General features: G+C 37.7%; 3 protein-coding genes across 8 annotated transcripts; all 3 read right to left on the bottom strand.

The window, feature by feature from the left end:
* Positions 1 to 5,256: 5,256 nt before the first annotated feature.
* Positions 5,257 to 14,667, bottom strand: LOC132706392 (uncharacterized). Its single transcript, XM_060677711.1, has 6 exons — positions 14,534 to 14,667; positions 14,292 to 14,476; positions 9,663 to 9,925; positions 9,461 to 9,607; positions 5,655 to 5,822; positions 5,257 to 5,595 (listed from the first exon to the last, which is right to left on the bottom strand). The coding sequence occupies exons 1-6, from the start codon at positions 14,568 to 14,570 to the stop codon at positions 5,370 to 5,372; spliced, it is 1,026 nt and encodes a 341-aa protein (XP_060533694.1). The 5' UTR covers positions 14,571 to 14,667; the 3' UTR covers positions 5,257 to 5,369.
* Positions 14,668 to 14,692: 25 nt separating this feature from the next.
* On the bottom strand, positions 14,693 to 18,270 carry LOC132706391 (FAST kinase domain-containing protein 5, mitochondrial). 2 transcript variants are annotated; one of them, XM_060677710.1, is made up of 4 exons: positions 16,657 to 18,270; positions 16,459 to 16,605; positions 14,881 to 15,107; positions 14,693 to 14,822 (listed from the first exon to the last, which is right to left on the bottom strand). In XM_060677710.1, the coding sequence occupies exons 1-4, from the start codon at positions 18,008 to 18,010 to the stop codon at positions 14,751 to 14,753; spliced, it is 1,800 nt and encodes a 599-aa protein (XP_060533693.1). In that variant the 5' UTR covers positions 18,011 to 18,270; the 3' UTR covers positions 14,693 to 14,750. The 2 variants fall into 2 exon arrangements, with proteins under 2 accessions (XP_060533693.1, XP_060533692.1); XM_060677709.1 differs by having other exon boundaries at positions 16,336 to 16,605; positions 16,657 to 18,266.
* A 3,153-nt stretch (positions 18,271 to 21,423) lies between these two features.
* On the bottom strand, positions 21,424 to 27,293 carry LOC132706304 (thyroid receptor-interacting protein 6). 5 transcript variants are annotated; one of them, XM_060677567.1, is made up of 12 exons: positions 27,155 to 27,293; positions 26,801 to 26,944; positions 26,407 to 26,660; positions 26,172 to 26,344; positions 25,126 to 25,322; positions 25,020 to 25,061; positions 24,830 to 24,953; positions 23,505 to 23,650; positions 23,309 to 23,452; positions 23,070 to 23,248; positions 22,892 to 23,012; positions 21,424 to 21,903 (listed from the first exon to the last, which is right to left on the bottom strand). In XM_060677567.1, exons 2-12 carry the CDS (start codon positions 26,936 to 26,938, stop codon positions 21,772 to 21,774), a joined length of 1,650 nt encoding a protein of 549 aa, XP_060533550.1. In that variant the 5' UTR covers positions 26,939 to 26,944; positions 27,155 to 27,293; the 3' UTR covers positions 21,424 to 21,771. The 5 variants fall into 5 exon arrangements, with proteins under 5 accessions (XP_060533550.1, XP_060533548.1, XP_060533549.1 ...); XM_060677565.1 differs by having other exon boundaries at positions 21,425 to 21,903; positions 26,154 to 26,344; XM_060677566.1 differs by having other exon boundaries at positions 21,426 to 21,903; positions 25,126 to 25,325.
* Positions 27,294 to 27,929: the final 636 nt, after the last annotated feature.

Genomic DNA, 27,929 nt, shown 5'->3' on the forward strand with positions numbered 1-27,929 from the left:
TCTTCCCAAAGGCGTCCATAAACATATTTTCGTGATTACTGGCGATAATGGAAAACTTATTCTTGACGTTTGTCCAGATATTTGATTGTTAGTTTAGTTCCAAATTCTCAGATTGTAACATATCTGAAATAATGTTGAGAGTTTGAGGAATAGAGACTCTAGTAAACAGGAATTCTACGTTCAAAATAACCAGAATATTCTGTTTATCTAATATTAAATAAAATGAAAGGAATTAAGTATGAAACTCGGTTTTCCCTGTACAGGGTTTCAAGATATTTCGCTAGAGAATATATTGGAGAATCAATGGTGCCAGCAATAGATCGAAGGGGTAATTCTGGTTTGTGTTTCGTAGAGACGAGCAATTTTAGAGTTATGAGGGGTGACTTTTTCACAGATTCTGATAGAGAAGAAGCCTTAATAATAGATTTAAGGTTGCGATCCATAGATGACGTAGGATCTTTTTTAAGTTGACGATATGATCCGTCTGTAAGAATATCTTGAATCTTTTCCTGATAATCATTTGTGTCCATGTCGGTTATCTGCTTTTAGGATTGCGACGTAGGGATTAGGTTTTGGAGCAATGCGCTCAGGCTTTGGAATATTAAATTTAGGAGGTTTTGATTCTTTAAAGCATTTTTGCCGTTTCTAACTGGAATTCGTTAGACTGTTTGAGATGCCAATTTGTGTAGGATAGCCTCGATATTTGAATTGAGTTCTTCTTTTGCCAAGTACGAAGTTGCAATTTTACAAGAACTGATTTTCACACGTCAGAAAGTTGGTGCGATGATACATTTACCACAATGTTTGGTAGTTGAGAAAAATTTGATCGTTTCACTAGACGTTCATTTTTTTTTTCTCTTATTTACATATCCGTCGAACCGTCTCAACCCGAGCCACTGAACCCAGAATTAAAACAAGTTCCATCTGGTCTTCCCTCTGATAATTTCCACATAAAATTATCAACTAAGCTCAGAGAACATGAAAGAGCCTTAAAACTAAGACAAATAAACTCATCAGCAGTGCCGAACAGAATCACGTAACCGGACATAAAATTTTATAGTATCATATTAACATTCTGGTATGTAATTCATTCTACCAACGAAAAATCCGAGAATCTATAGAAACCTACGAGCAACAGTCATCCGAGACAATGTTCATGTCCCTCTGTTGATTAACCGGCGAAATCTCGATGCTTCGTGACGGTTCCTTAGATAGGGTTTCCACAGGACTGGGTGATTTTCCTCGGGCACTATATTTCTCGCGAACAGTTAAAAAGGGAAGGGACAGAAGCGAAACGGACCACACCCTTCTTTAGCTCCGCTCCCTCAAACAATATATAATCAGGCACAGAGTAGAATGTGTCAGTTTCAGTCAAGCTCTGAAGAAGCCAACAGGATGACTTTTCGAAACGTCAGCAAATTTAATTTGTAAACATCCGGCACAGGAGGAATCCACAAGTTTTGTAACACTAACGCAAGAAATAAAGTTAGATCAGATTTAGAAATCTCGAATTTCCTTAACTGCGCCCGATAATTCGTACATAAGGTTCGTCGTGAATTGGAAGCATCACCTGGCGATGTAGAAACTATTGCGAAACCCAAGAGACATGAGGAACATTCGGACACTACTAGAAATACACAATTTGTCCAACAAGTACAAGAGATCGTTCACAAAATCAATTCAAAATCCATAAGGGCCATTGCGAGGGACCTTAATGTCTCTGAGGGTTTAATTCGTCGCGTTGTCCACGAAGATCTCCCCTACAAGTCCAACGTTTGTCGCTAATAATAAATAAATTTTAATGTAAACGCCAAATGGTAAAACTCAGGACCAAAATCCAATTGGGGTTCGCCTTAACTGGCACTGTTCTAGTATAAAGAAAGTAATGCATTAAAAGAGAATGAGGATACTAGCTATTCCTGTGTTTTCTAGACACGTGAAACGAATGGTTTTGTGTTATTTGTTTATTACAGCACAAACGAAAATGATCCCACGAGGACGTGGTGAAGAGTCGCCTGGCCCACTGTAAACGCCCCATTGTAAACAGGGTTACATGCTGTACAATACGTCCACCACCAGGAACTCAGAATCGTGATGTGTTGCTATAGAATACGCAATAAATAAAGTTCTGACTGTTAATGCCAAAATCTTATTTTCATTTAGGGCGGATATTTTGTACACTTGGACCAGAAATATAGTGCTTTTATAACCGACGTAATTAACTTTGCCTACTGTTTATTACTCCAAAACCGCAGCCCCTTATAGAACACCATGCTGAGCAGACCCATACCCGTACCAACTCCAGGACCGTCCTAGGAATTTATCTACCCACAATAACAAGCGGGATATAAGTATGTTTTCAATCTTTTTGTACATAAAAAAATTAGTACAAAGTAACAATTTATTACATTCTATTTCATCACATTTCCACATAGTATCATTATTAATATACAACATATTAAATATAATAATAAAGTGTCACTTAAAAAATCGTCACTATCGCTACTGTCGTCACCTAGTTCAATGATGAACTCAGCCACTAATCGTTCTCGATAAATATTTTCTTCTTTTATTACTCGTTTTTTACTACCTTAGCTACCTCTTGCCGACTTACGTTTATGGTACTATCACTAAATTTTGTTGCAGTGTTATTTCTTCTTATATGCGCTTCCAACTCAGATCAAATCATCTCCATCCGGTTAAATATACAATAAAACGGGGGTAATCTCAAGATTTCATGTCCGTTTTGTTTTTCTATCCAATCGATCTTGTAGTCTTTATTGAAATGTTTTATTTTTAATAATTCCAAAAGTTGTTTATTCGTCTTTCCTCTTTACTTGAAGAAGTATTTGGAATTTTTCTAATTTGGGCTGAATAACACGAGGCATTATCCAACACAATAACAGTATTTGGCAATAGTTTTAGCAACAATTTACTTTCAAACCAGTCCTCAAATATTTCCGCGGTCATGTTTTCATGGTAATCTGTACTTGGATCTTTGACGTTTTTGGCACACAAAAATAAGGCCCCTTCCATCCAACAATTTTTGAACCCAGCATGAAGAATTCGTTTTCTATGTTACTGTTATCACATCCTCTTTTTACTGTGTCGTGAGTGTTGAACCACATTTCGTCTATTTTGCTCTCTACATTTTTCAATTACAGGTAAAGTCTGATACGACTGATAAGACCCCGGCAAGCTGTAAGAATGAAATATGGCCGAACAGGTCCGTATTTTCATTAGAAGTTAATTATTTGGGGTTTTGTTAGGAAAGATACTAAACAATATGTATTTATTTTTAAATCTAAAATAAAATTACAAATTATTTTTATTACCTACTTAAATTACTTAAAATTTTTCACATAATATATCAGTATCACTATCGCTATCATCGCCTGTTCTAATTATTATTTGTTCTATATTATTTGCAATATGGATGTACAATTGTTCTGCTTTTTCTATATGTTTAACAGAATTTGCCCAACTTTGTGGAGGGATGTTAAAAACTTCGGTTTCTTTAAGTTTGAGGACATTGGAGTTGACACGGGGAAAAACATTGTTACGACGAATGGCAAATTTCAGTTGGTGCCAAACATGTTTGTTTAATGGGATTAAATATACATTGGTAAGGTGGAAGCCTTAATACTGTATGCCCTAGATTTTTTGTATAATTATCACAGACGTATTCCTTTTGTAGGTTCAAGCTTTGTAGAACCTCAATTAATTGCTTTTTGGTATAATTTCCGTGAAAATCAATATTTATTATACATGTAGTTTTGGATTGTTGTTTTTGTGTCACATGAGGAAGGGGTTTTAGTCAACTGTCTACTGTGATAACTTGCATTGTCCATTACAATTACGCTATTAGGAGGAATGTTTGGAACTAGTTTGTTTTTAAACCAACTTTGAAATAAATTAGCGGTGGTGTCTTCATGGTAATCCAGAGAAGAATATTTAATATTTTTCGCAGACAGAGAAAGTCCATTTGGAATCCAAACATCTTTAGAGCCAGCATGCAAAATAGTTATTCTTTTACCTCTTTTTGATGGTGCGTTTGTTTTACACTTATCAGTTGAGTCGACCCAACCCTTTTCCGGGGTATCATAAGTGTCGAACCAGGTTTTATCCAAGTAAATAATTGGCCTTTGTTGTTCTCTGTAAATCCCAATTTTTTCTAGATATTCCAGTCGCCATTGCCGAATTCTAAAAGATTCCATTAAAACTTGCCTTTTGTCATTTTTTTTTTTAACTAAAACCCATGTGTTGAATACTCTTCCATAAGGTAGTTCTTCCACATTTAACACGGGTTTCATCTTTTTCAAGCCTCCTAATTAAGATATCTAATGTAGGCACGTTTTGTTCCTCGTATAACTAGCAAATTTTACGCCGTATTATATCTTGATCACTCTCATCTACACTCGAGAAAATGTCAGCATCGTCAGCATGAGAGTCAAATAAACATTGTTTATAGCTTCCTTAGTCTCAATAGAATAATGTTTTCTACATTTGGGCGGGAGCATCTCCTGAGATACACTAGACTCGCACATATTTTGCATAATTCGCACACGATTCAACACAAGCTGTATTACACACGAAATAAGAATGATTACTAATAAACTTAAACTAAGTAGTATACCAAACCAAAGAATATTAAACACAGGTAGGTATACAATTATTTTCTATGAAGGACCACAATTTTATCTGAATTTAAATTCCGAAACTTTAGGTAATAATCTTGTTGCGTTGTATGTTAATGACCACCCTTGGATATTCCCATTCAAAAGCAATTGATCACTTTGTTATATCTATGAACAGACCATACTTACCATTATCTTGAACTATCAAGTGAAAACAGCCTCGCAGGGTCAAAGCTCGCGAATGAGGTACATAAATATATACTTCAAATGCCTCAAACTCTTAAGAACGATACATCACTTCATGTTAAAATAAACGCTTCTACTTATTCGAAAATACACCGCAGCATCAATGCTTAATCAAATTTAAAACGGTCAATTTACGTTTCAAATAAATATTTCAAGCTTCTAAAAATATTAGGTCTGTCTGGATGGGTTTGACCACGGCCCTGCGAAGGTCTGCGATTAAGGTACTGTAAAATAGTTAAAACGTCAAAGTAATAAACGCACTACATTTTTGGCCGTATTATACATTAATATCAATTTGTCCTCAAATATCGTACGCACCCTCTAATTACAACGGTATTCGTCGCTCTCTTCACTCCAGAACGAAACGCCCAGTAAAAACAACTTATATTGACACGAAACAAAGATTTAAGCACCTGTCCGTCACAAATACGAAAAAGCTACACGTAAAAGGGCTTCGGCAAAGTGCGTGGAGGGGGCGCGACCTCTTCAGTACACCTTCAGCTGGTGCTTCTCGTCGAAACCGGCCGAATGGCCCGCGTTCCTCACTATAAACGTAGAACCGTCGTAGTGCATCCTTCTCTCGCCGCGACGCACGAACAGGTGCTTCGTTTCGCCCAACGAGCCGGTGCAGTGCATGTACGGCGACGAGATCGACGCAGATCCGTTTGTGGGCGACGTACGCAGCGAGAACTTGTTGCTGTTGCGACCGACGCTGCAAAACGCGACCACCGATTTATTAACCTCGAAATCGGAAGCGCGACGTTGCCGCACCGAACAAGTCCGTCGACGGTCTGCGATATGCGGACGTTGTTTATGATCCAATTCTGGGTACCGTCGTCCGTGTACCAATAGTTGGTCGACTGTAACACGCGCACCGCCTCGTTTACCAGCCTGCTACTGGTCGTCGGCGACGGATTTTCTTTCAAGTACAGCGATTCCCTACGCATAAAGACCGTTGGTCTTCGGTCATTTTCAACCGACACGCCCCTAAAGTCGGAATAACCAGGGGCCAAAAAATTTTCGCTTTCCCTTGGCAAGATAGAGGAATAGGACGGCAACATCGCGAATCAAATGGTCTATTTCGTATACCACATCACTGTTCTCTCTTTACTTGGCGTTAAATGTTTTACCGTGATCCAATGTTCCAGCTGACTTTCTGCATTTGAATTGTATAGAAATAAACAAATATAGTCGGTACGTTTGCGATGCCACAGTCGGTTATGGAACCAACAGAGAAGGTGCCTCAGTGTTTACCTGATTCCACTCGTATAGAGTTCTCCAAACCACATACCGTTTTTACAACCTTTTAAAGATGTTAGCCGACAAGAACTGTGCCGTGCAGACTATTGTATTTTAAGAGCAGGGAAATTTCTGTGATTACACTGCTATATTAATCCATATTAGGGTGCTTTTTATAAATCTTCCTAAAACTACCTCAAATCCTCACTTGAGGTAGCTCGATTTCAAGTTAAATTTGCCCATTAGATATGTTGATCGCCTATATTAAAAGATATTACAAAGCTTAAACTTCAATCTCACCTGTGAAACAAATTCGTCAGCTTTCGCCATTTGTATGCACGAAGTACTGAAGTACCGTTCTGGAACGTCATTGTGGAATTGCGAATCTATTTATTGAGGGTTACCAAGAGAAACCCAAGTGAGGTATTTCTGCGTTTAGGTCTTCATAAAAACTTACCAAAGTGAAATACCGGATTATGTCGTAGAAACAGTATATCGTTCGGAGAACTCTACCAAGAATAGTACCAATTACCGGATTACAGTAGTTTCCACTACAAAAATTGTGGCATTTTTGAAAAACTGTTCCTCAAACTCTTTAATAATTAAAGATAATGCACAATATCATTCTAGACTTAGTGAAAGTGTACCAAATACGTCGATAAGAAAAGAACAATTATCAATTGGCGGCGCAGTAAGAGTACCCAGAAAATGGCATAAAATGTGAGTGGTTAAACTTGCCGTATGCGACAGACAAAATTATTGCTGAAATGGGTCATAGGGTTTTAAGATTAGTTCTTTACCATTGTATATTTAATGCCATAGAACTGGTGTGGGCTCAGTGCATAATATTTTTTAATAATACTATTGTAATGCAAGGCAGGATGATACTGCAGCAGTATCTGTTTGGAAGGGAGTTGCCAAAGAAAATTGGATCAGTTGTATAACATATCCAGAAAATATAATACTGGGAAAAAGAGAATATACTTGATATAATGGTATCACCACTTATTAATGTATAATGATGAAGATGTTTCATCGTAAGTACAAACTAAATATGATTTAATTGTATATTTACTCTTGCCCATTTCTTTTATACGCTATGGTATATTTTTTTAATTTTCCGGCAATTAACAAATTATCATAATTTTTTCATGTAGTTTCACCTACTTAAATATTCACATATTATTAAAGAACACCCTGATTTATTAATACATAGAAAATACATGAATCCACCTCTGTCAAGTACAAATAAATCTCTTACTCCCAAGTAATATACTCGTGATCGTTAGTGACGGTTGTCTTGCAATGCAAGACGATCAATTTATTTTGTTGTCTCGCATTTTATTGCCGACTATGCCATCACAAATCATACCGACTATATTTGGTTAAATTCTGTTATTCTATTGTTGAGTTGTTAAAATACGTACATGGAAGATTGGCGACAATGGACTCGAACTTTAACACCTTCTGAAAGAATTGGGGTGGAGTTCTTTTACTAGCAATGATTTCACAGATGAAGAAGTTCATTATTCACGAATCTGGGTAGGTGCCGAAACACCTTAGTCCCATAAAAATAAAAAGAAGAAGCAGTAACCTCACTTTTTGACTACCACCAGAAAAGTTTTTGAATTGACAATCAACAAGGTAAAAACACAACATATTTAACACGGGGTTAAATTTTATTTGAGATCTTGAAATTAAAATATTCATAGTAGATCGATACAAATCTGTATGGAAAAGAAGTGTTACAAAATAATTAAACCTGCTAAAAATCGGTTAAGGCGTTCAGTTTTCATCTTTTCATCTGTTCTTCAATACGTGCCCAACTTATATCCAAGACAAATCCTTAATATTTCCGATGACACAGCGATCATATTCTAATTCTAATGATTATTCTTGGAATTTTAGATACTTTGAATTTGGTTAGTTTTAATAGGTAAGCTACACCAATGGTGACCTCACACGGCATAAACTGAAAGCTTTGACATTTCCAAGCGTAGAACGTGATTGGCCGAACCAAATCAAGGAAACTGATAATATGATAATTAAGTGTCTGTTTTGAACATTTTCACTTGATTCTGGGTCACCCATCTTAACACGTAAAACAATTCCAAAAGAATGAAAGCTAGTCACAATCCAAATGAAAAATATATAAGAAAAAGTTGACATGCTACAAAGTTACAGGAAGAATGTTCCAGGGCTTTTTTATAGATTGCTCTTTATATCTAAATGTACATATATGGCTAGCACTTCGCAAAGCTTGTTATATTTATAAACCGTGCGTCACAAGATAGTGAGAAGCAAGTCCTCTTCCTATAGTATCAAGATAATCCTCAAAAACCCCAGATGAGTAATTTCTTTCTTGAGTGCTGGCAAAGAGAAAACTGCTTCCTCACGCGGATTCGACATAATTTTGAGGTTCGATTTAGATTTAATTGGGTGGGCTTTATGTAGTCAACCTTGGGCACCTAAATTTATGTATCCAATAGAGTAACTGAGTTAGGACTGACTTCAGTATTCTATCAAACCAAAAGTCTCTCCTGATATCCAAACTAATTTGTTACCCAGTAGTCCCTAAAAATGTTGGTAATAACGGCTGAATCAATATCAATAGACACCTAACTTTAGTTTTTATATGTAACCTACACCCACAGTGACGTCATTCGGTGTAAACTCAAAACTTTCACATTTCCAAGCGTAGATCGTGACTGGCTGAACCAAATCAAGGAAAATTCGTTATATCGCCACGAATATGGGACCAACGCATTCATAAATGTATACGGTATCGACTCATTTCATCAATGAAGTGTCCCGTGAATTTTGGTGGAAAACTTATCCTCGACTCTACATGCAAAAGAAGGAAAACCTAGTAAAATCCCAAATGAAAAATATAATTCTGACATCAGACGACGCATACCACAAAGCTACAAGAAGAATGTAAAATGTAATTGCATTATAATAATACAAGTAACTAAGACAGGGTGGATCGCAGGACAGAAAGAGGAGTGGTTCATTGTATAGTATCTAGTGCTGGAAAGGGAGACACAAATATTGACTACATTGACTTAGGGACAAGTTTAGTAGTCAAAGAAACTAAAAGCCTGTCCTTACCTAGACCCATTTGTCATCTAGCGTTAGCTATCTGCTAAAAATGTTGACAGAGTTGACAGTGAACTTTTGGCGATAGATATTTTATGATATGTAAGGGATAGAAGTGGTTCCAACTGATGCATTGGGTGTAATTTCACAATCTGATCGACCCAATCAGGATTTTCGTTCAAACATAATTAAAATATAAAACTAGATCTCCAGAACCACTTTAATGCGACCGCACTCACTCGTTGAACACGTTGAGGGTAAAATCGTGCTGGGAGAGGTCGTTAAACAGGTCGGTGGTGGTTCTGGTGCCGGCCGCGTCCACCAGGTACACCAGGGCGCACTGCATACTGCTGAAGCTCACCCCTTTGTACCACATCTTCGCGAACCTAGACGAAAAGATGCGACGTCACCTTTTCAACTGGTCTTAGTCATTCGGCTTACTTGTGGTTGCCGTGGTTGTCGTTGGCCATGATCTCGACCCGTGACCCGTACTGGTACACCCTGCCGTTGGGGTGAATGAGGCCCGACGACGACCCGCTCGCGCTCAAGGCCAACACGATGCCGTTCTTCGAGTTCGCCACCCGCACCGCCTTCTCCGGCGAGATGTCGACCCTGATGCGATCGCGCAGACGCAAAGTGATCACGCCGTGCGGCGAGATCACCGTACCGGTGCTTTGGTAATTCACGCCTTCCCCGTAGTAATCCTAAGCGTCGTTCGTCCCAATCGCATTAGAAAATATACCGGGTATTTTAAAATAAGTTGCCGATGCTTAAGCGGGGGAATCTTTATCTCATTTCAAGTTCAAATATGTTGCGAACATGGGGTTAACATTTTTTTACGTAGAAATGGGATTCCTAATAATTGTCACAAATAAGACCTCCACGTCGGTTTAGTACATATCGTAGTTAAATAACAAGTTGCTTTATCAGAGTATTACATCTCACATGATATCTCTGTGTTTCAATGCAGTTTTAGCCATTTCTATTGTACAATAATTAACAAAAGCTATATATCTTAACGAATCCGTTTAATTACACGTTTAAAAGTAAACTAAATTGCCACTCTCTTCCCTCAGGTTTATCACAACACCGTTTGACTAGAGAAAGTTTGTTGACAGAGAAAAAATTTTTGGTATCTCAATGTTAAGTCCTAATACTGAAAAGTTTCTATCTATTCTATCCATAGATTTTTTTTAGTTTAAATTACAGATTAAAAAATCATTTGAGAGAATACTACCAGCGTATTGAGAAAAAAAATCTTTATTTCTCAACAAAACCGTATTAAATTAACTTTATAGGTTGTCCGGTAGATGTCGCCAAGTACCATTTCAAAGGTATTTTATTTTGAATCATGTCGTTTTGATGAAATATTGTTTGAACTTTATTTACAAAATTTTTAACTGTGTCAGTTTAGAAGAAAAAGTAAGTACAAATTGTTTTTTTTTATTAAGTTATGTCACTTCAGATGACTATTTGTTGATTGATGACTGTTGTTGTTTTAAGTCAAAACTTTAGCTATTTTAATAAAATACATAAAATACATTTTAGTGCTTAAAGTACTAGTAATAGTATTATTAGATAATATATCAACATTAACAACGATCAAGTTAATATCGACCACGAGAATTTCCACCTTCTGACACTTTGCTAGTTTCTGATCAAATGTCTAAGACAGAAAACCCTATTAAATCATGCCCCAATGAAAGGCATTTAACTCTTGCTGTTTCTACCTTTGATAGAAAATAAAATGGCATGAGCTGCTAAAGGTGGAAAACGTCCTTTGAAGATAATATCTTTAAGTCTGTAGACATGCTAAAAATAAAAAATACTAAATCTCAGGGTAATTTTGAATCAACTTTGGTTAATCAGTTAGCTCGGGCATACACAATTTACTATTGTCGAAAAACAAAAAAAAAAGATTTACAAGAGTTAGCTGATAAAAATATATTCCCAAAATCTTATTATAATTGTTTTAATGGAAATATCTTAAAATAATTTTATTAATTATTTTTATGTTTTTTTTTAGTTATTTTATATTCCTTCAAATATTTATATTTTTTAAATTTAATAGTGTATTATGTAACAAGTGCGGTAAACGGCATTTGACTCATGAGTTTATTTAACACGAGCGGAGCGCAGCGGAGCGAGTGTTTAATAAACGAGTGACTTAAAAAGTTTACCGCACGTGTTGCATACTATACTTTTTCTACGACCTTTAGTTTTTGGGTACATTTGCACAAAACAACACGAATACATTCACTGGCATGACTGTCGAAATTAACAAACGTCAAAATTGGTCACTGGTAACTTTTTATGTTCCCCAGTGCAATGCTTCAAAAAAATATATAATAAATTTTGTACCAAAACAGAGAGAACATTTCTAACATAGCCACGTTAAATCCTAATACTAGTAGTGTGTTTTTGTTATCTATAGATGACAATAATTAACACAAAATCCTTTTATATACTAACATTTTGTAATTCTACAGGAATACCTTTGGAAAATATAAACATCTATTCTAAAAAAAACATTTTGAGTTGGCAACTGATTTTATAATTGGCAAACTGAAATATTAATTAGTTTAATCAAAATATACGACATTTCGCTTTGGATTTCAACATCCTACAACATCATTTACCATTTACAGAGACTGCATCATATTATATGTAATTTTTGCTTGGTCTCTTGATAAGTTTATGGATTCCCTTTAAATAAAGATAGAACGCAGAGTCTTAATAAAGAAGCATCTGCAATGACCTTTTTTGGCGAGTTATTTCACAATTGCAGAGCACTAAAAAAAATCACCACACACTACGTCGGTGAGTTTTGCCTTTATTTTTGAGTTATGCAATGTTTCGCGCGTAAACTGAGAGTTATCCCTTCTGGTTCTTGGTCTATTCTAATACCCTATTAGAATAAACGTTTTAAAATATTCCTTACTTGCTGTGTTGGAGAATTCTATCTATAGTAGTTCCAGAGATGTTGCAATGATAGTTCAGTAGACGCAGCAATAAGTTTTTTAGGTCAGTTTCTTATTAAGAGACTGTATAAACAAAATAAATGTATCGGTAGGGCTGGATCGGGTTCCATAGAAACCTATAGTTTATTATATTACTCTTGTGGACACATACCGGGCGATACATTGCCGAACAGAACATTGGAAATCCCATGTAAATTTTTAAGTGCCCAAATATTGGCTCCCCTCTATTATATTATTATGTTATGTATTATAACAAAGTTGTAATATAACTTTTTGAAGGGGCTGGTATGATTAACTCATGAATTTGAATAAATTTTAATAAGCCAATATTCAGTTATTGAATTAAATATGATGACAAAATTACAAAAGTTTAATACGACAAAGAGCAGCGACGCTGTTTCCAAAACTTGAAGGTTGGTTTATAACAAAGCCGGCCACATTTACTTTCACACGTTCAAAATAAGCTAAGTATGTAGGTATATCCTTGTTTTTCATAGGAGCAAACTTATACTCGATCCTTAAGACCTCCTTGTCCCTTAAAGGGTTCTTGGAATGTATTTTATTAAAATTAATTAATTACATTAATTAAAATTAAATGTTTAAACAACTCCCCATTAACACTAAAATGGATATTATCAGATCAAAAAATTCATTTCTAACTTTGCTTTGTTCATATTGTGAAATCCTGTCGCATTGTAAACAAAACGTGTTTTGTAAGTCGTTAAGATTTTCAAATTTTACATTTTTATAGATAACACTTATCAAGTGACCCCACAGAAAGAAGTCGTTCGGCGGGAGGTCAGGTGACCTTGGTGGTCAAAAGATTCCGTACCTTGGACCAAAAATATAAAAGCATTTCCCAAATACTCTCTAACCATACGGGAATTGTAGATGGGACAACCATCCATCTGGTACCAGATCTCCTGATCTTCGCGAACAACTGCTTCTAGTGCCGGTTCAATTTCATTTTGTAATAAGGTTTCTGCCGTGAGGTTATGGTCCATAAAAAATGGCCCATTTATTTTTTTCAGAATATTGGCTTGGAATATGAACAAAACGATATTCATTGTTTTGGCTCCAATACCGACAGTTTTGAACATTTGTCCAAGAATTCCCGTCTCCCCACATGTAAAATGTTCAAATCTCTATTATCCCTTTTTTTTGTTCTACTATCGACATTCTCAGCTAAACATTTGCAGTTAGTTATTACGGTGGCTCTAGCCTTGAATTGGGTAATAATACGTTTAGTTGTTCAAATCGAAGGTATAGTTTTAGCAAGAAAATATTCCAGATACTGCTCTAACATTGTTTCCTGCATAATATCACTGAATTATGGTTACTTTTTCTTCAATTCAATAACGGATATTTAGCTTTAATTAAAACACGTTTGATAACGTATGACAATCACAAATAAACATATTTTTAATTTATTCAAACTCGCCACGTGATTTAATCATACCGGCCCCTTCAAAAAATTTTTTGCAACTTTGGTATAAAATCTGCATGGGAGACAATTGGGATTTCCTAAAATTTTCCAATTTCCAGACCAATCCTTACATATGGCTCCGAGTCTTGGATATTGTCAGATAGGGACAAGAGCACAATTGGAGCAGCAGAGATGAAATATTTGAAGAGAGTGAAAGGAATAACTAGAATGGACAAAATTAGAAATGCACATATAAGAGAAGAGTTAAAGGTGGAATCCATAGAAGAATTCATTGAAAAGAAACAACTTGACTGATGGGTCCATTTACAGATATTGGGCAGCACTGTACCGGTTGAAAGAGTTTGGCAGAGTAAAATGCTAACTAAAAAAGGAGCCTTTTGCCATCACATAGAAATAAATAAATAAAGAAGCGATTAAGGACATGATTATTTATTCTATTGCTAATCCGACGACAATTTACCATTTTAAAAACAATTAAGGTCTAATCATGCGTTATTGAGTAATTAAGTTTATTTTATACCAAGTGACGTCACGGCGATTCTCGTTCGCAATTTTAACTTTTAACAATGTAAAATAACTACTACGAATTGAGCGGTACTTTTTAGTTAAAAGTACTTAGCTTAGAGACTAGACCAGACTTACGTTGAAGTCCTCTACCAAATAGTTCTTCACTATGATCGGTTTAGGCACGTACAGTTGCAAATTGGAAGCCCCCTCGCCCTTGCCGACATCACGTGGTTGTACATCGCCACCGGGGTGGGCGCTGGCCAGCACACTTCGGCTTCGCTGTCTAAAGACCGCGTTCACTTTACTATTCGTTACACTATCTGAAAAATCGCTTTGAATTTCGCGACCGCAGCGACCTCTCGACCTCTCCGTCTTACCCTTGCGACGACACACTTTATCGGATTGTTGGTTCATTTTAAACGATTTGCGTGCTGAAAAAATACTACGAGGACCGAAAATGACGTTTGCGCTCGAACGAAAACATTTGTCAAACAAGCGCCTGCTTTCTCGGAGGGGGAGAAAAAAAAACAGCGACGTGACGTGTCAAAAAACGTTTATTTCGAGCGTGGTCTGTGGCGCGTGACGTCAACCGCGTCATCTCAAATTCGCGGAAATGTATCGCTTCCTTTCCGACTGCGGGAGCGGCATGAATTCCCTCCATGTGACCTGCAACAGACGATCGGAGTTTAAAATTCCCTCCGGATCGCGGAACCGCGGGAATTACCGGCACCGGGTTGTACCCGATTTTTTGCAGCTGCTTCAGTTTTTTGGTGAAAGCAGCCAGAGGCATGCTCGTGTCTCTGACGACGTGATCCGGGCCTATTACTACTATCGCGTACCATTTTAGGTTATCGTCGTGATGCGGTATCATGACGTCACCAAAAATGTATCTTTGAAACCCCACAGGCTCCACGAAATTGTCGGTTAATTTATCTTTGCAAAGGATGATGTCTGCAAAATTGGCATCCCGTTACTACATACGCTTTAAACAAAAAGTGATGGAAAAAAGATAAGAAATTATACACGTTAGCGCGTTTGTAAAAAAAAAGTAAAAATACAAAATACAAATTAATTTTGGAATCATTTTAAGGGTTAGATCTGCAAGTAAAGTTCTTTAACGAAACACCAGTCCATAGAAACAAGAAGTATAGATTTGTCGACAAACAGGTTCACAAGATCCTCAAATTGTTCAAATCTTTCGCGCGATTGATTTCAAAAGCTAAAATCGATCGTCACCGCTCGAGAATTAAGCAGATTGCGGACCTGGTTGGTCAATCCACCATCGGACAGGAAAAAGAAGAAGACTCTGTCGACAACACAGACCTCTTTGTTTAATCATTCTCTCAGGTAGAACAGTAGTATACTAGTATTATACTAGAGGGAAAGGGTGAACAAAGAGGCAGATAAAACTCCGCTGAGAGTGAAGTTGGTAGACACGTAATACTTTCTCATGAAAAAATTGCGACTTATCTACGCCATCTACGGCAATAAATTCGACAGATAAAATTGGCGACTACTTTTATGTGAAAAATAATTTAGAATTTGTGCGTGAAAATCGTCACAAAGCGTTTGTTTTTATAAACTTTTAATGTAGGAAGTGTAGGAAGCCTTAGGCCTAGGCAAGCCCATTGTACCGATCAACACTAAAAACTGTCCAACCTTGAAAAACATGATTCCAATAAAATAATCAGGCAATTTTAAATAGGGCAAGTAAACAATGAGAGTTTTTAGTTTACACATAACCATATAACATTAAAGATATAGACGCCTGTGCAATACACAAACTTATGAAGCAAATAAGAACAAAAATTTGGGAAACTGTATTCAACATGCGCTTGCGCGAGATTTAAAATTTTGTTTTAAACCAATAAGCTTGGGACATTTAATAACCAAAATGGCCGCTAACAGATCGTCCATCAAGCTTGGATGCGGCATTTTTACTGCAATATTTTCTTAAAATACATCCAGATTGCATTCAATCTTCAGGCAAAAAGGACTTAAGTGTGTGGATATAGCCGTTTACAAAAAAAAGGCGCAAAGTGCAGTTTAGTCTAGAAAAATATAACCACCCCAGGCGCACCAATATTTACGATGGAAGGCCAACTATATTATCTGTCAACTATATGACATAACCATAACGATGGTAAAAGTAATAAAAAGCGATAAACATTGCACTTACCGGCCCGAGGGAAACTAGGAATCACATGTTCAATAAATAGAAGCTCATCGTTTTGCACTATTCCTTTCACGGTCTCAATTGTTTCTAGATGGAACTGGTCAATAAGGGAACGTGATTTCTTACCATGAGTGGGAGTATAGCATGTATTCCACTTTGCCGCTTTGTATGCTAGGTTCGGGGATAACCTTTTACCCTTATAATCGGGACAATCAATGCGTGCGGATACATCTAGACAGTAAAGGAGCCTTGGCACATTCTTCGCCCCTTTTCCTAAAAAACGCAACTTTCATACATTCCCCTCTAACAGGAGAACAATATTACCAAAGTTCTCTTTAATGTATTCTTCATCAAAAATTTTATTCATCCAGTGGTAAGAGTAGACATCCCTTATGCTCAAGTGGTACAACGAAGTGAGAAAGATTCTCGGGTATTTGACCACTTCCCATAACCTTTTATCGCTAAGAATTTCTTCATATGCTGCCTTGAAGATGTCAGGTTCAATATTTGGTTTGTAATCAAACATTGTTAAAACATATAACAACCTTTCGATGTCTTTGGAACGAATTTTATCGATATTACGACCTAATTTTGCAGCGCCTTTTTGGATCATCTTTTCATGAAACATTTGAAATGACGCTGCCAACAGCATCAGGTGAAGGCAGGCCATGTCTGACAGGCGGTCGATCTCATGGTAGAGAGTGTTCACCAGTTTGCATATCTGAGTAGCCATTTTGTATGAAGATGAATACCTCAATATCTTTAAAATGGCGGTGAGAGAAATTTCATGCACACTTTTGCTGTTCGTGAGAACTTCCTCTATCATAGTTTGCATTATAGAAAGACTCCTAAATTTGGACCTAGTTTTAAAGTAACCTATAGCGACTACCGCCATCTCGTCTATATTCATCTCTTTAATTTTGTTTTCAACCGCGCATTCGTAATTAAAGTCTACCGACTTCTTCCTACAAACGTTAAAAAAGAAAAACACCCTGACCAATTGGTCCTTGGTCAAATGATGAGCTTTGCTTGCCTTTCTATTGAGTAGCAAGTAAATAAAATCGCCTATTTTTGCCAGGTTAAATTTATACCAGAGGTCGGCGACTGTTAACAATTGATCCATAGACCAATTTTGCATTTTCCAACAGCACACGTCATCTAGACAGCTAAACACGTCGTGCATGTTACGCGATTTGTAACTTTCACATGGTGGATACTCGGACAGGCACTGCATTAAATCTATTATATCTTCATATTTCAATTTATCACAGTGGTCCATCAACCCATCCACTAACTTGTTAAACCGTTCATCCGAAATGGGAACGTTGTTGTTAAAGCAAAACTGCTTGGCCCGCTTAAAAGCACTGACGATGTCGGAGGCGTTGGAACTACGCCAGTCTCGATCCAAGAGTTTGGAAAACTCTTCTTCATTGTTAACCCTATCGTTCGAATCGGTTAGCACCTCAACCCAAGGCCGCCTAACGATACTGAACATAAAATCATTTTCACTTTCTACATTATGCTTCAAGACGAAATGAGGATGAAACCACCGTTTTGAAACGCGGTTTACGTTAGGGCTGAATTCATTTTGAGCTGGCAGCGGCGCCAACAACGAACGAAATTTTAACACCAACTGCGAACAGGTCGTTGCTTTATGTAACTTATGAGTGGTTAACATTGCATTTGCAAATTGTTTATTTTAAACTTGGTGCAACCTAACCTTCAATTCATCTTCTTTAATTTTATGTATCTTCCTAATGATTATGATTGCATTTCCGTAATAATAATAATAATCAATTTCTTAAATCCGGTAGACAGGATGCATTTTCTGCATGTACATATTGCAACTTGTCTACTACCAAATTTGCAAGAAATTTGGCATATAAAATGACCAGCTTTTTTCCTAAATTTTCGCGTGTAAATTGGCAAAAGACCATTTCTTTTTCTGTACTACTTTCATGGCTAATAATACCAGGATCATTAGGCCGGCAAGAGCATTTGTTTTGAGAAAAATATAGCACAGATATCTAGTTGTTGTATTCTGTGCTGGGCACATGACAGATTATACCTATTCAGCAGATTCTGTCGGTGGCATGGCGGTTTAACCTCCGTTCGGTTCCGACAGAATCCCATGTACTCGTCCCAAAAGTTTGAAATCGGTGTCCACTGTGTGGATTTTTTGAACTGAGGAAGCTTTTAGTTGATGAAAATCCATTTATCAAAATAAATAAGAACTAAAAGTTCAGATTTTCACGAAATTATATATTTTGACATGACAATTGTTTCGACAACACCGTGACTTTATCAAATTTGATAACCAAAAACCCCTCGCAGGGGCCCGCCACGTTGTGCTCCTCCCCCGTGCTAGAGTACCCCCTTGCTATCAGAGTGTGCTCCGTCCCTTAAAAATCCCCCTTGTGTAACGCCCTGGTTATCTCGGTGCATGTTCTTCTTGGCCCCGACTGCTATGATCATTCGGCCATTCTCGGTGCATGTTCGGGATGCGTCTGTTCCTCCGGTTCTGCCAGTTGCTGCTAGATGTCGCGCACGCGCGCTCTTGCCAGTATTTCAACCGGCGGCCGCATCACCACGAGGCCTCCCCAGCAGATGGTGGTGTCGCGGGAAACGCGGGGTGGCGGTGATGGGGGGATAGGGTCGACGATAAAGAAGTCGAGTGACTTATACAGAGTGTCTCAATAATCAGGTATAAACGTTGTGTCCATATTTAATTACAGAAAAATTGTATACAATAACAAATATTTATTAGTTCTAATGTAGACAACGTAAAGCGTCGCACAAGCGGATGCTGTGGTCCATGAAATTTTCTACTTCATCGCGTTCGAGGATAATTTCGTCGCCATGGTCCTTTTTCAGTATCAACTCACAGCTCTCTTCTTCATTCGAATATCTCACCTCGATATTGTCCCCTATGTAGACTATTATGTTGTTCCAGAACATGGTTTCCCCCACCTCATCCAAATAATCCCAAAAATCTTGGGCTTGAAAATCTATGTGTTTTCATCGACAGTGACCACTTTGTTGCACATCGCGATAAACCGACTGACTTCGGTATCAAATTCAAAAGTACTTATACAGCAACAACCCCCACTATTGGTGGAATTAGGCAAGATATTTACAGCAGGATTAAAATAGGTTTTCGATCTGTCGAGATGTATTCGTTACCGCAACTGTCGTTAACGTCGCCTCTGTTATTAGAATTCTTGATAGCGATCGTTTGCCATTCACCGTGGTCTTCGTTGCTACTGTTCGCGAAAACCAAAAGTACCTTGTAATTTAAATATAGCTTATCTGCGATAGTGTTATTCGACAACGTCAAGCTAAAAGTTTGTAGCTTGTGGATTGCGTTGACCTAAGCGAGTTGCATACGCGTCCACGTATTCGGCCAAATGCAACGATTTATATGATTTTTGAAACAAACGAACGCTTCAATCACATTTTTAAGTTTATGTATGTAGAAAACGTTCTGTACCACCGCCGGCAACAAAACAAACTGAACACTTAACAAAACCATGTTTCTAGCCTGTCCGTTTGACAATCCTCTTTTTTTACGTTGCGTCATAATTGAATTAAATTGAGTGTTTTTATAGTATATTATGCAACAAGTGCGGTAAACGGCATTTGACTCACGAGTTTATTTGACGCAAACGGAGCGAGTGTTTAATAAATGAGTGAGTTAAAAAGTTTACCAAACGTGTTGCATAATATACTTTTTCTACGACCGTTAGTTTTTGGGTACATTATCGCAAAACAACACGAATACATTCACTGACATGACTGTCAGAATTGACAAACGTCAAAATTCAAAGCGCGGGAAATATCTCCGATAACATCCGATTGCTTCCAAATCCGTGCGGTAAAATGCCGGAAATGTCCGAAGTGGCTCGGATTCGTGGGAAACGAAACTGACCTGGTAAAGTGACGCTTCCCGCACGCTAGATCGGTGGGTAATTAGGTATTTTACAGACGGGAGTAGAAAAATATCGTTTAAATGACAGTGAATAGAAATGTGAATTTTGGTATACATGTATAACTTTTAAAAAATAAACAATTTTTATAATTATTTGATGACCCCACTTACTGAAAGTTTTGTTTAAAAAAAGTTTTTTATAGGAAACGCGACATATACATACTTTGTTTCTTTTGTTTTGTTTTGGAAAAAATCGCGGTTTGTCCTTTTCACAAGTTACATATTATGTTGGCGCATCGCTTAGGACGCCACATATTTAAATCACGCAAAGAGTACCGGGAGTTAGAATTCCTGGTACGACAACCATCGGCAAAGGAGTATTAGTCGTGGGAGGGCGAGGTCCATCCCTCTTATACAATAGAACAGCAACAGGAACATTAGTAGCAGCAGCAGGAGCAACCCGGTGGATGTTCGACAGAAATAAGAGAATGGAACATCAGCAGCAGTGTAGGTGGTCGACAGAGTGGGACGCCAAGGGGTGTACTGCCTATTTAGCAACAGGAACACCGGGATGGCCGACAGAATCGACGCAAAAAGAAGATTATCCTGCCAATCCCCCCATCACCTTGACCCCGCGCCGCCCCGTCAACGCCATCTGCCGGTGGGGCCTCGCGGTGACTCGGCGGCCGGTTGGTATACTGGGCGTTACACAAGGGAGATTTTTAAGGGACGGAGCTCACTCTGGTAACAAAGGGTACACTAGGACGGGGGCGGAGTACTACACGAGTGGGGGCTCCCTGCGAGGGGTTTTTGTGATTGAGGTTATGTGCGGTTTTTTGCTCCTTAACGGGCGACAAATTCATGGAATGGTTTATTAGAAAATTGAAAACTATTAAGCAGATATTATGTGGAGGCGAAGGAAGTCGGCGGAAACTGGTTAGTTGAAGCCATCACCAATAGATGGCGACCAAACGGTGCCATCTTTCATTGGGCGCTCACTAATAATTTGTGAGTACCGAGTCAAGAATACACAACTGTTAGATTCGAGCTAATCATAATAAAAATTTCGAGATGATAGCGTCGCTAAAGCTAACTAAGTAGATGCACAGAATACTTCTAATTATTTAATGGACTGTGAAAATATTACGGAATGGATTATATTATCGAGTTTGATTTATAAATGGTGTCCATAGAACCTTTCTTAGGGTTATTAATTTTTGCAAATTTTGGGAACAGCCTCTATTTATTTTGTTTTATTCTTTACATTGGCACATTCAAAAACGATCACAACATTACAATCTGACCAGAACTTCGTTTATAATATAATATAATATATTTAAAAAAAAAGCAAGCTCAAATAAAATTCGATAACTAGAAATAAGCTAAAAGCACCGCAATTACAAATAGCTTTCTAAATCACATGAAGGGAGTCCTTTCTATAATAATGGAAATTTTATTAAATAAATACTTTTTTTTTCAACCATGGAATATTTTAAATTTCAACAAAGGCCTTATAATTCGGTAGTCATGTGACTCGTAAGGGCTTGCACCCTCTTGGCGTTGCAACTTTTACACAAAACGTGTCCGTCCAATGGATAGCAGCCCCTACCCTCCGCTTCCGAAGACAAAACCAAACCGCAGTCCTAAAAGGAGAATGTAATTAAGAAACCATAAAAAAAAGAGGCATGAAGAAGCAATGAATGGAGAAAAAATAGCAGACGAGGGAAAGGAAGCTCCACTAACATCATTGTTTAAAAAAAGCCGGATTTACAGTAGGGAGGTCATGCGTAGATCATATATATACAATTCCACAGTTAATGGAGAAGAAAAAAGCAAAGAACAGACAAGTATACTTAGTATTCATTAACTTGAAAATGACCAATTTCACCAACACCTTTCAAGACATTCCTCGAACATGCCCTGAAAACCTGGACAAGTAAATGTGTCCTGAATGACCAGGTAGTGATAGCCCAAGTTAAAAACCTCAGTTACATGGTCAGGAAGTTAAAGGAAGAATATGAGATTGGAAATAAACTTGAAGAAGACAATGCACATGAAAACGACGGAAAAGAATGCAGTAAAAATAATGCAATAAAAGGAACAAACAACTTCAGATTTGCACTGTCTAAAAATGCTACTACAGAGGAAGAACTAAAGAATAGGCTTGGGCAGACACAATCAAGTATACAACAACTCCATTCAGTTATATGGGCCAAGAACCTCAAGAAAAAAACGAAAACGTTAACATACGATTCAACTGTAAAGAGTAAAATGACATATGCAGCAGAGGTATGGGTAATAAATACAAACTACAAAAGGAAACGCCTAGCTACCGAAATGATGTATTGAAGAAGCTGCAGTGAACTCACTAGAAGAGACCAAGTTACAAATGAAGAAATCAGAAAAGAATGGGCGTGGAAAAAAATGCAGTTACCTTATATAGAAACCAAAAGACTCCTATGGTACAGATTCGTTAGAAGAGGGAGGAAGAGATGGATAAACAAAGTAATGGAATGGAGCCCGAATGGAGCCCAAGAAGATCATGGAGAAATAAGGTAGAAGAGTCAATGCAAGGAAGACAGTTAGCAAAACGAAGATGACTACGGCTGTAGATTCCCTAGATATACTAACCTCACATTTGTAGCATTGTATGTGAAAACTGTGATCGAGTGCCACTACCCTTACGGTTTCCTCCTCGCCAGGCTCGGGCATTATGGGCTGTTTACACACCCAGCATCTCGGGGCGAAGATCCTGGAATTACACCCGATGTTTACCAAATTCTGATCCCTCAATTTACCAAATAAGTACTTGTGAAAGTCCTCGATGCAGTGTACCCTGTTGGTAGCGTCTACGGTGAACGGTATGCCGTCCAGGCTCTTTCCGCATACCACGCAACAGAAACAACCCGGATGGTACGGTTTACCAGTAGCCCTCAGGATACGATCTAGGATCGGTTTCTGACAGACGCAGCACTTCTCCAAAGTGTTCTGGAAAATAGAATCACCCTAGATAACCCAAAACAATTAAGCGACGCCCATTAGACGTACCAAATAGTCTTCTTCGCAATAGGGGTGTCCGTCGAGCGCGTAAAACGGCTTGCCTTGCAGATTTATGGCGCAGTGGTGGCACGTGAAACATTTTATGTGGTAGAGTTGGTCCATCGCCGTACACCCGCTATTCTCTCCCACGATCTAACGGTAAAAATATTGAGATAGAGACCCTGGAGGGGTGTACGGAATATACCTTCTCCCCGCACTTGATGCATATCCCGTACACGTCCTCGGGGTCAAGTTCGCGAGCCCCGCCCATACCTTGGACGAGCATGTCGGTCAAACTGTCCACCTCTTGTTCTTTGTTGTGCCCTATCCGGCTCACCGATTGGCTAGGCCCTAAGAATTTTTGGCCGAACGGCCCAGATGGACATAAACACCTTTACTTACGCAGGGGGAAAATAAGTCCATACAGTATCATCTATTTTGCTTGGTTTAAATTTCTAAATAAAAAAATGATTTTTATAACAATTTTAAAATTACTTTAAATTTGACAGCTTATTTTTTATTAGAGTATATTACTGGAAAAAATTCATGGGACAATTTTAATTTAATACAAAACAATTATTGTAAAAGGTTATTAAAAACTTTTTTTTATCTCCTTGTGACCTTTTTAGTCTTCTTAGGATTTAGAGCACCCTGTATTTGGGAAACGAAGCAATTTAAAATGTACGTTTCAATGGACAGTTTTTTCTTTTAAAAAAATGGTTTTTTATGTGTTGCAATACTAATTTTACACTGACAATTCTTCATTAATTAACCCGCGACGTGGATTCACGAACAAATTTGATCAATTTAACTCACAGCTTTGATATCAAATACTCATCAAAAAAATAAAAATAAATTCGACAATTCAGTAGTAGCTACTGTTGAAATCAATCGAAAAGCAAGGTTGTTATACCAATATAACCAATTTGCTAGCATTAAAACAAAAAAAAAATCAGTTTACTCATTTGTAGAAATTGATTTATGTTTTTTTATATATAATTGCAGAAGAACTGTGGACCCTAGTCCTGGATGTGGATCAGTAAGTAAAAAAAATGGACTAAATATTTTGGGGAGGAAAAACGTTTTGAGTTTAAATCCCTAGAGGAAAACAAGAGACAATCACAAGAAAAGGCAGTTTCTAGTTGTATTACAATCCATCTAGGTTCAGAGTCAAGGCATAATGTAGACTTGGAAACTGAGCCCCAAACATTTACATCTAAAATTCTTAATTAACTTTTAACAAACCCGGCATACCCTTAAAAATCAAAAATAGGTTTACAGAATTACTTTAAATCATCACTATTATTTTAATACAGAATGGGTATAATTACTAAGTTTTTAAAACTTTTATGAATTTAAAAAACTTCTAAAACGGTTAGATAGGCACAAATGCAAAATATAATGTAAAATGGCTGGGAAGCGAGATTTGTATTCTAGTGCTAGTGCTAGTGTATCTAGTGTTGCAAGAAGAAATTGATCACTTACTTATTATCAGTGTAAAACCCGTATAAGGGATGTATATTTCATTACCTGTCATGGTGCTACTAGCGCCGCTTACGTAAGGCCCGTAAAGCGAATAATTCGACCTAGAAGACATCTGACTCGGAGGACGCGGGTTGATTGGCTCGTAGATCGATTCGTAGGTGGAAGAAGACTAATTTTAAAGAAAGGGCGGGTAAAAAAAACAACCTTTAATGAACGTGGGTTAAGCGCGAGTTACCTGCGACATCCCGACGCTGTACAGGGATTCTGTATCCCCATACTAAGCGGCGTTAAAACACAACTAACCAGTAACGTTTGTAAGTCAAAAGGGCGCGAATCCTTACCTGCGAGCCTAAACTATAATTATGGAATGTGGAATCGGGCTGGGTCGCCCTCCTCAGCTCGCTATAGCTCGAGCTGACTGGCGAGGGAGGTGGTAGCAGATCGTCGGGGGGCGGCGGTAAGTTCGTGTTTACCGTGCAGGGCTGGTAATCGGCCAGACCCGACGTCATGTCCAGTGGCGGCGGGGGCGGGGGCAAATCTTCTAATCACAAAAGTTGACGTGAATCTCCTTTTAAATTCCTTGTTCAAAATTAACGCACCCTTTATTTAATTTGTAGTTAGTGTAAGATAAATAAAGGTAATTAAACAATATTTTTAATTAAAGTTGGAAGAATTATACAAAATTTGGCGATTAGGTACAAAAACTTAAAAATTATAGGAATATCTTCAGATTTCCATACAAAATCTGAAATTTGTAAAATTGCAAGTGTGCTTTGGAAAACAAATTAGCAAAAATTCTAATGGCGGTGTTCAAGTGTCAATAATATTAAAGTGCAGTTATTTATTTCACTAGCTTCATTTGCAAAAAAAAAGTTTTTCCATTTTTAGAACTACTTGATATGTTTACTGTTTATTTTGAAAACAGTGAAGACTGAACTGTTTCTGTTTCTAGATTAAAATGCAAACATCTTAATGTCTTATATGTATTACTGTTTTTCTTTTGTAGTAAATTTTATTGCAACATTCAGTCACACGCGAATTATTATTGACATTTTAAAATGTCAATGTTGGTGTTTTAACAGTAAATTTATACTTATTTTGATAAAGTTACCTAAAAATATTATGTTTCTTTTACTGATATCACAGGTTAGTAAAGAGATATCTAGTGTGTTAGACCCTTATTTGGGTCCTCTTTTACAGCAATAAAACTGATATCTAAGATTTCTAACATTACATGCAAATATTCAAAGTAAATCTTTTAAATAGCACACATAAGTCAGAAAATGTAATGGTAAGTGAATTTTAAACAGGAGTATATTAACACGAGAGACTCCGCTTGGGAATTTTATTAAATGCTGTGGACATTTACCACCATTAGGATAAGCACCCGTATTAGGCTGCGGAAGGTTGCTGTATACGGCACCTTCTCTCGGCGGATGCGCTAAGTTACTGTAGATGAGTCCATCTTGATTCCGGTTAGGTGGAATTTGTATATTACTGTAGGTAACCTCCGACTTATTTCCATATGGTTTGGGTGTACTGGCGAGGGTAGACGCTAGACTGAAAATGCCAGAGCCTAGCTACACACTTTGGTTACACCCAATATGAAAGGAGAAACTGACCTGGAGCTTTTGGTAGCGTACGAACCATAACTTGGGGTGCTCCTAGGCAAAGAACTGTTAGTCATAACTGAAGGGCTCCTGGAAAACTGCTCCTGCCCGTCGGAGGCCGTCAAATTGGCGTAGTTGTTATCCTGGGCGGGCGCGGAGTTAGAATAGTGGGATGGGTTAATGAGGTTTGAGTAAAACTGCGCATTTTGTATACGGGACGAGTAGCTGGGCTCAACTGTCTGCTTAAGGGGGTATGATTGCGGCACCTAGACGGTAACAAGCTTAATAAAATCCGAAGCGAATAGCGAATAAAGCATGATTTACAAGAATAATGTAGTTAATGACTCACGTGAATTCGGTTAACGCAATCTAATTGCTTTATATATGGGCTGGTGGGAAAACTCACCTGCGGCTGCGTCTTCTTTGGTTTGGGCGGCACAGCGGGGCCTACTTTTTTGCCCGGCGTTCTCAGATTCGGATTGGGGGGCAATTCCGATTTATTTAGTAGGGCAAGCTCGGCCAGCTGTCTGTCTAGCTCGTTCATTTCGACCTGCCGGAGCACCAATTTCAAAATAATTCAAAGTTCCATTCAATGTTTTCTATTTACACAAACTTAATACCGTTCTAGACATTATTAAATTATTTCGTAAACATATAGTGTACGACCAAAGCGACCTTTGCCCCGAAACGAACCAATAAAATTCAATCTCCGTCAATTTATCATTTATAATCCTTTCCGCAAGGTTATGTTTTCATTTACCTTTTAATTTTATAGACGAAACTAATAAAAACTAAAGTCAAAACGCAAACGCATCAATTAGACGGCACATAAGCACGCGCATCGATCTCATGGCACTGACACTACACGTTTAAAGACTTGAAACGCGATTTTGTTAATGTTTTGTTCCCAGAAAAGTGTTGTCGCCCCGATTCTTGCGATTTCGACAACGAATCCAGTCGGTCAAGTTGTTTGTGACATTGACGATGGCGCACTGCCGTCGAAAGTTTAGTAGGTCCGCACCCAGGTGAGATTTCAAATGAGTAAGCATCCGATGTGCATTCGAAAATACCATTTTAGGATTATTTATTTACCAAATAGAGATAAGAATTGTTTCGTTAAAAGCATGTATACGTTGCTGATAAAAGGCATTTTCTTCGTGCCTGTAGCCTGAAGCACATGTAGATTATAAAGCTTAAACAATTAATATTTATGTAGATGTCTAGGTATTACTTTTCAGCACATAAATATATGAAAAAATAGGCGCGCCAATGCTTTGATATTTTTTATGTTTTAAATACACAAATTTTCTGTTCCATTATGTTACAGCAAGACCATTCTAGAGCAAAATTACTACGGAAGGAATGGAAATAAATAATTAAAATCATTTAATTCCAGATGGCGCGCAAAACGTTGGCTTATTGCACAATTATCCTTGACTAATCTGCCCGATTTGGTAATAAGAAGAAGAGGAGTTTCTGTTGTAACGTTTATGAGTCGAAAGATCCTTGCAAGTTTGGCTATAACAATGAGAAGA

This window comes from Cylas formicarius, unplaced genomic scaffold, assembly GCF_029955315.1.
Source record: "Cylas formicarius isolate icCylForm1 unplaced genomic scaffold, icCylForm1.1 PGA_scaffold_8__14_contigs__length_24414737, whole genome shotgun sequence".
Taxonomy (NCBI): Eukaryota; Metazoa; Arthropoda; class Insecta; order Coleoptera; family Brentidae; genus Cylas; species Cylas formicarius.

What these genes read in the sequence shown, in the direction of transcription:
- LOC132706392 (XM_060677711.1), bottom strand. Translation starts at nt 14,570, where the DNA reads ATGAACCAACAATCCGATAAAGTGTGTCGTCGCAAGG. An exon ending in ATTTGGTAGAGGACTTCAAC is followed by an intron (nt 9,926 to 14,291) that starts GTAAGTCTGGTC and finishes AACGACGCTTAG; the next exon opens with GATTACTACGGGGAAGGCGT. An exon ending in ACCCTCAACGTGTTCAACGA is followed by an intron (nt 5,823 to 9,460) that starts GTGAGTGCGGTC and finishes CTTTATGCGTAG; the next exon opens with GGAATCGCTGTACTTGAAAG.
- LOC132706304 (XM_060677564.1), bottom strand. Translation starts at nt 26,938, where the DNA reads ATGAACGAGCTAGACAGACAGCTGGCCGAGCTTGCCCTACTAAATAAA. An exon ending in TACGCTACCAAAAGCTCCAG is followed by an intron (nt 26,345 to 26,406) that starts GTCAGTTTCTCC and finishes TGGCATTTTCAG; the next exon opens with TCTAGCGTCTACCCTCGCCA. An exon ending in ACAGCGTCGGGATGTCGCAG is followed by an intron (nt 24,954 to 25,019) that starts GTAACTCGCGCT and finishes CTTTAAAATTAG; the next exon opens with TCTTCTTCCACCTACGAATC.
- LOC132706391 (XM_060677709.1), bottom strand. Translation starts at nt 18,010, where the DNA reads ATGTTAACCACTCATAAGTTACATAAAGCAACGACCTGTTCGCAGTTG. An exon ending in ATACATTAAAGAGAACTTTG is followed by an intron (nt 16,606 to 16,656) that starts GTAATATTGTTC and finishes TGCGTTTTTTAG; the next exon opens with GAAAAGGGGCGAAGAATGTG. An exon ending in TCCTAGTTTCCCTCGGGCCG is followed by an intron (nt 15,108 to 16,335) that starts GTAAGTGCAATG and finishes CCAATTTTGCAG; the next exon opens with ACATCATCCTTTGCAAAGAT.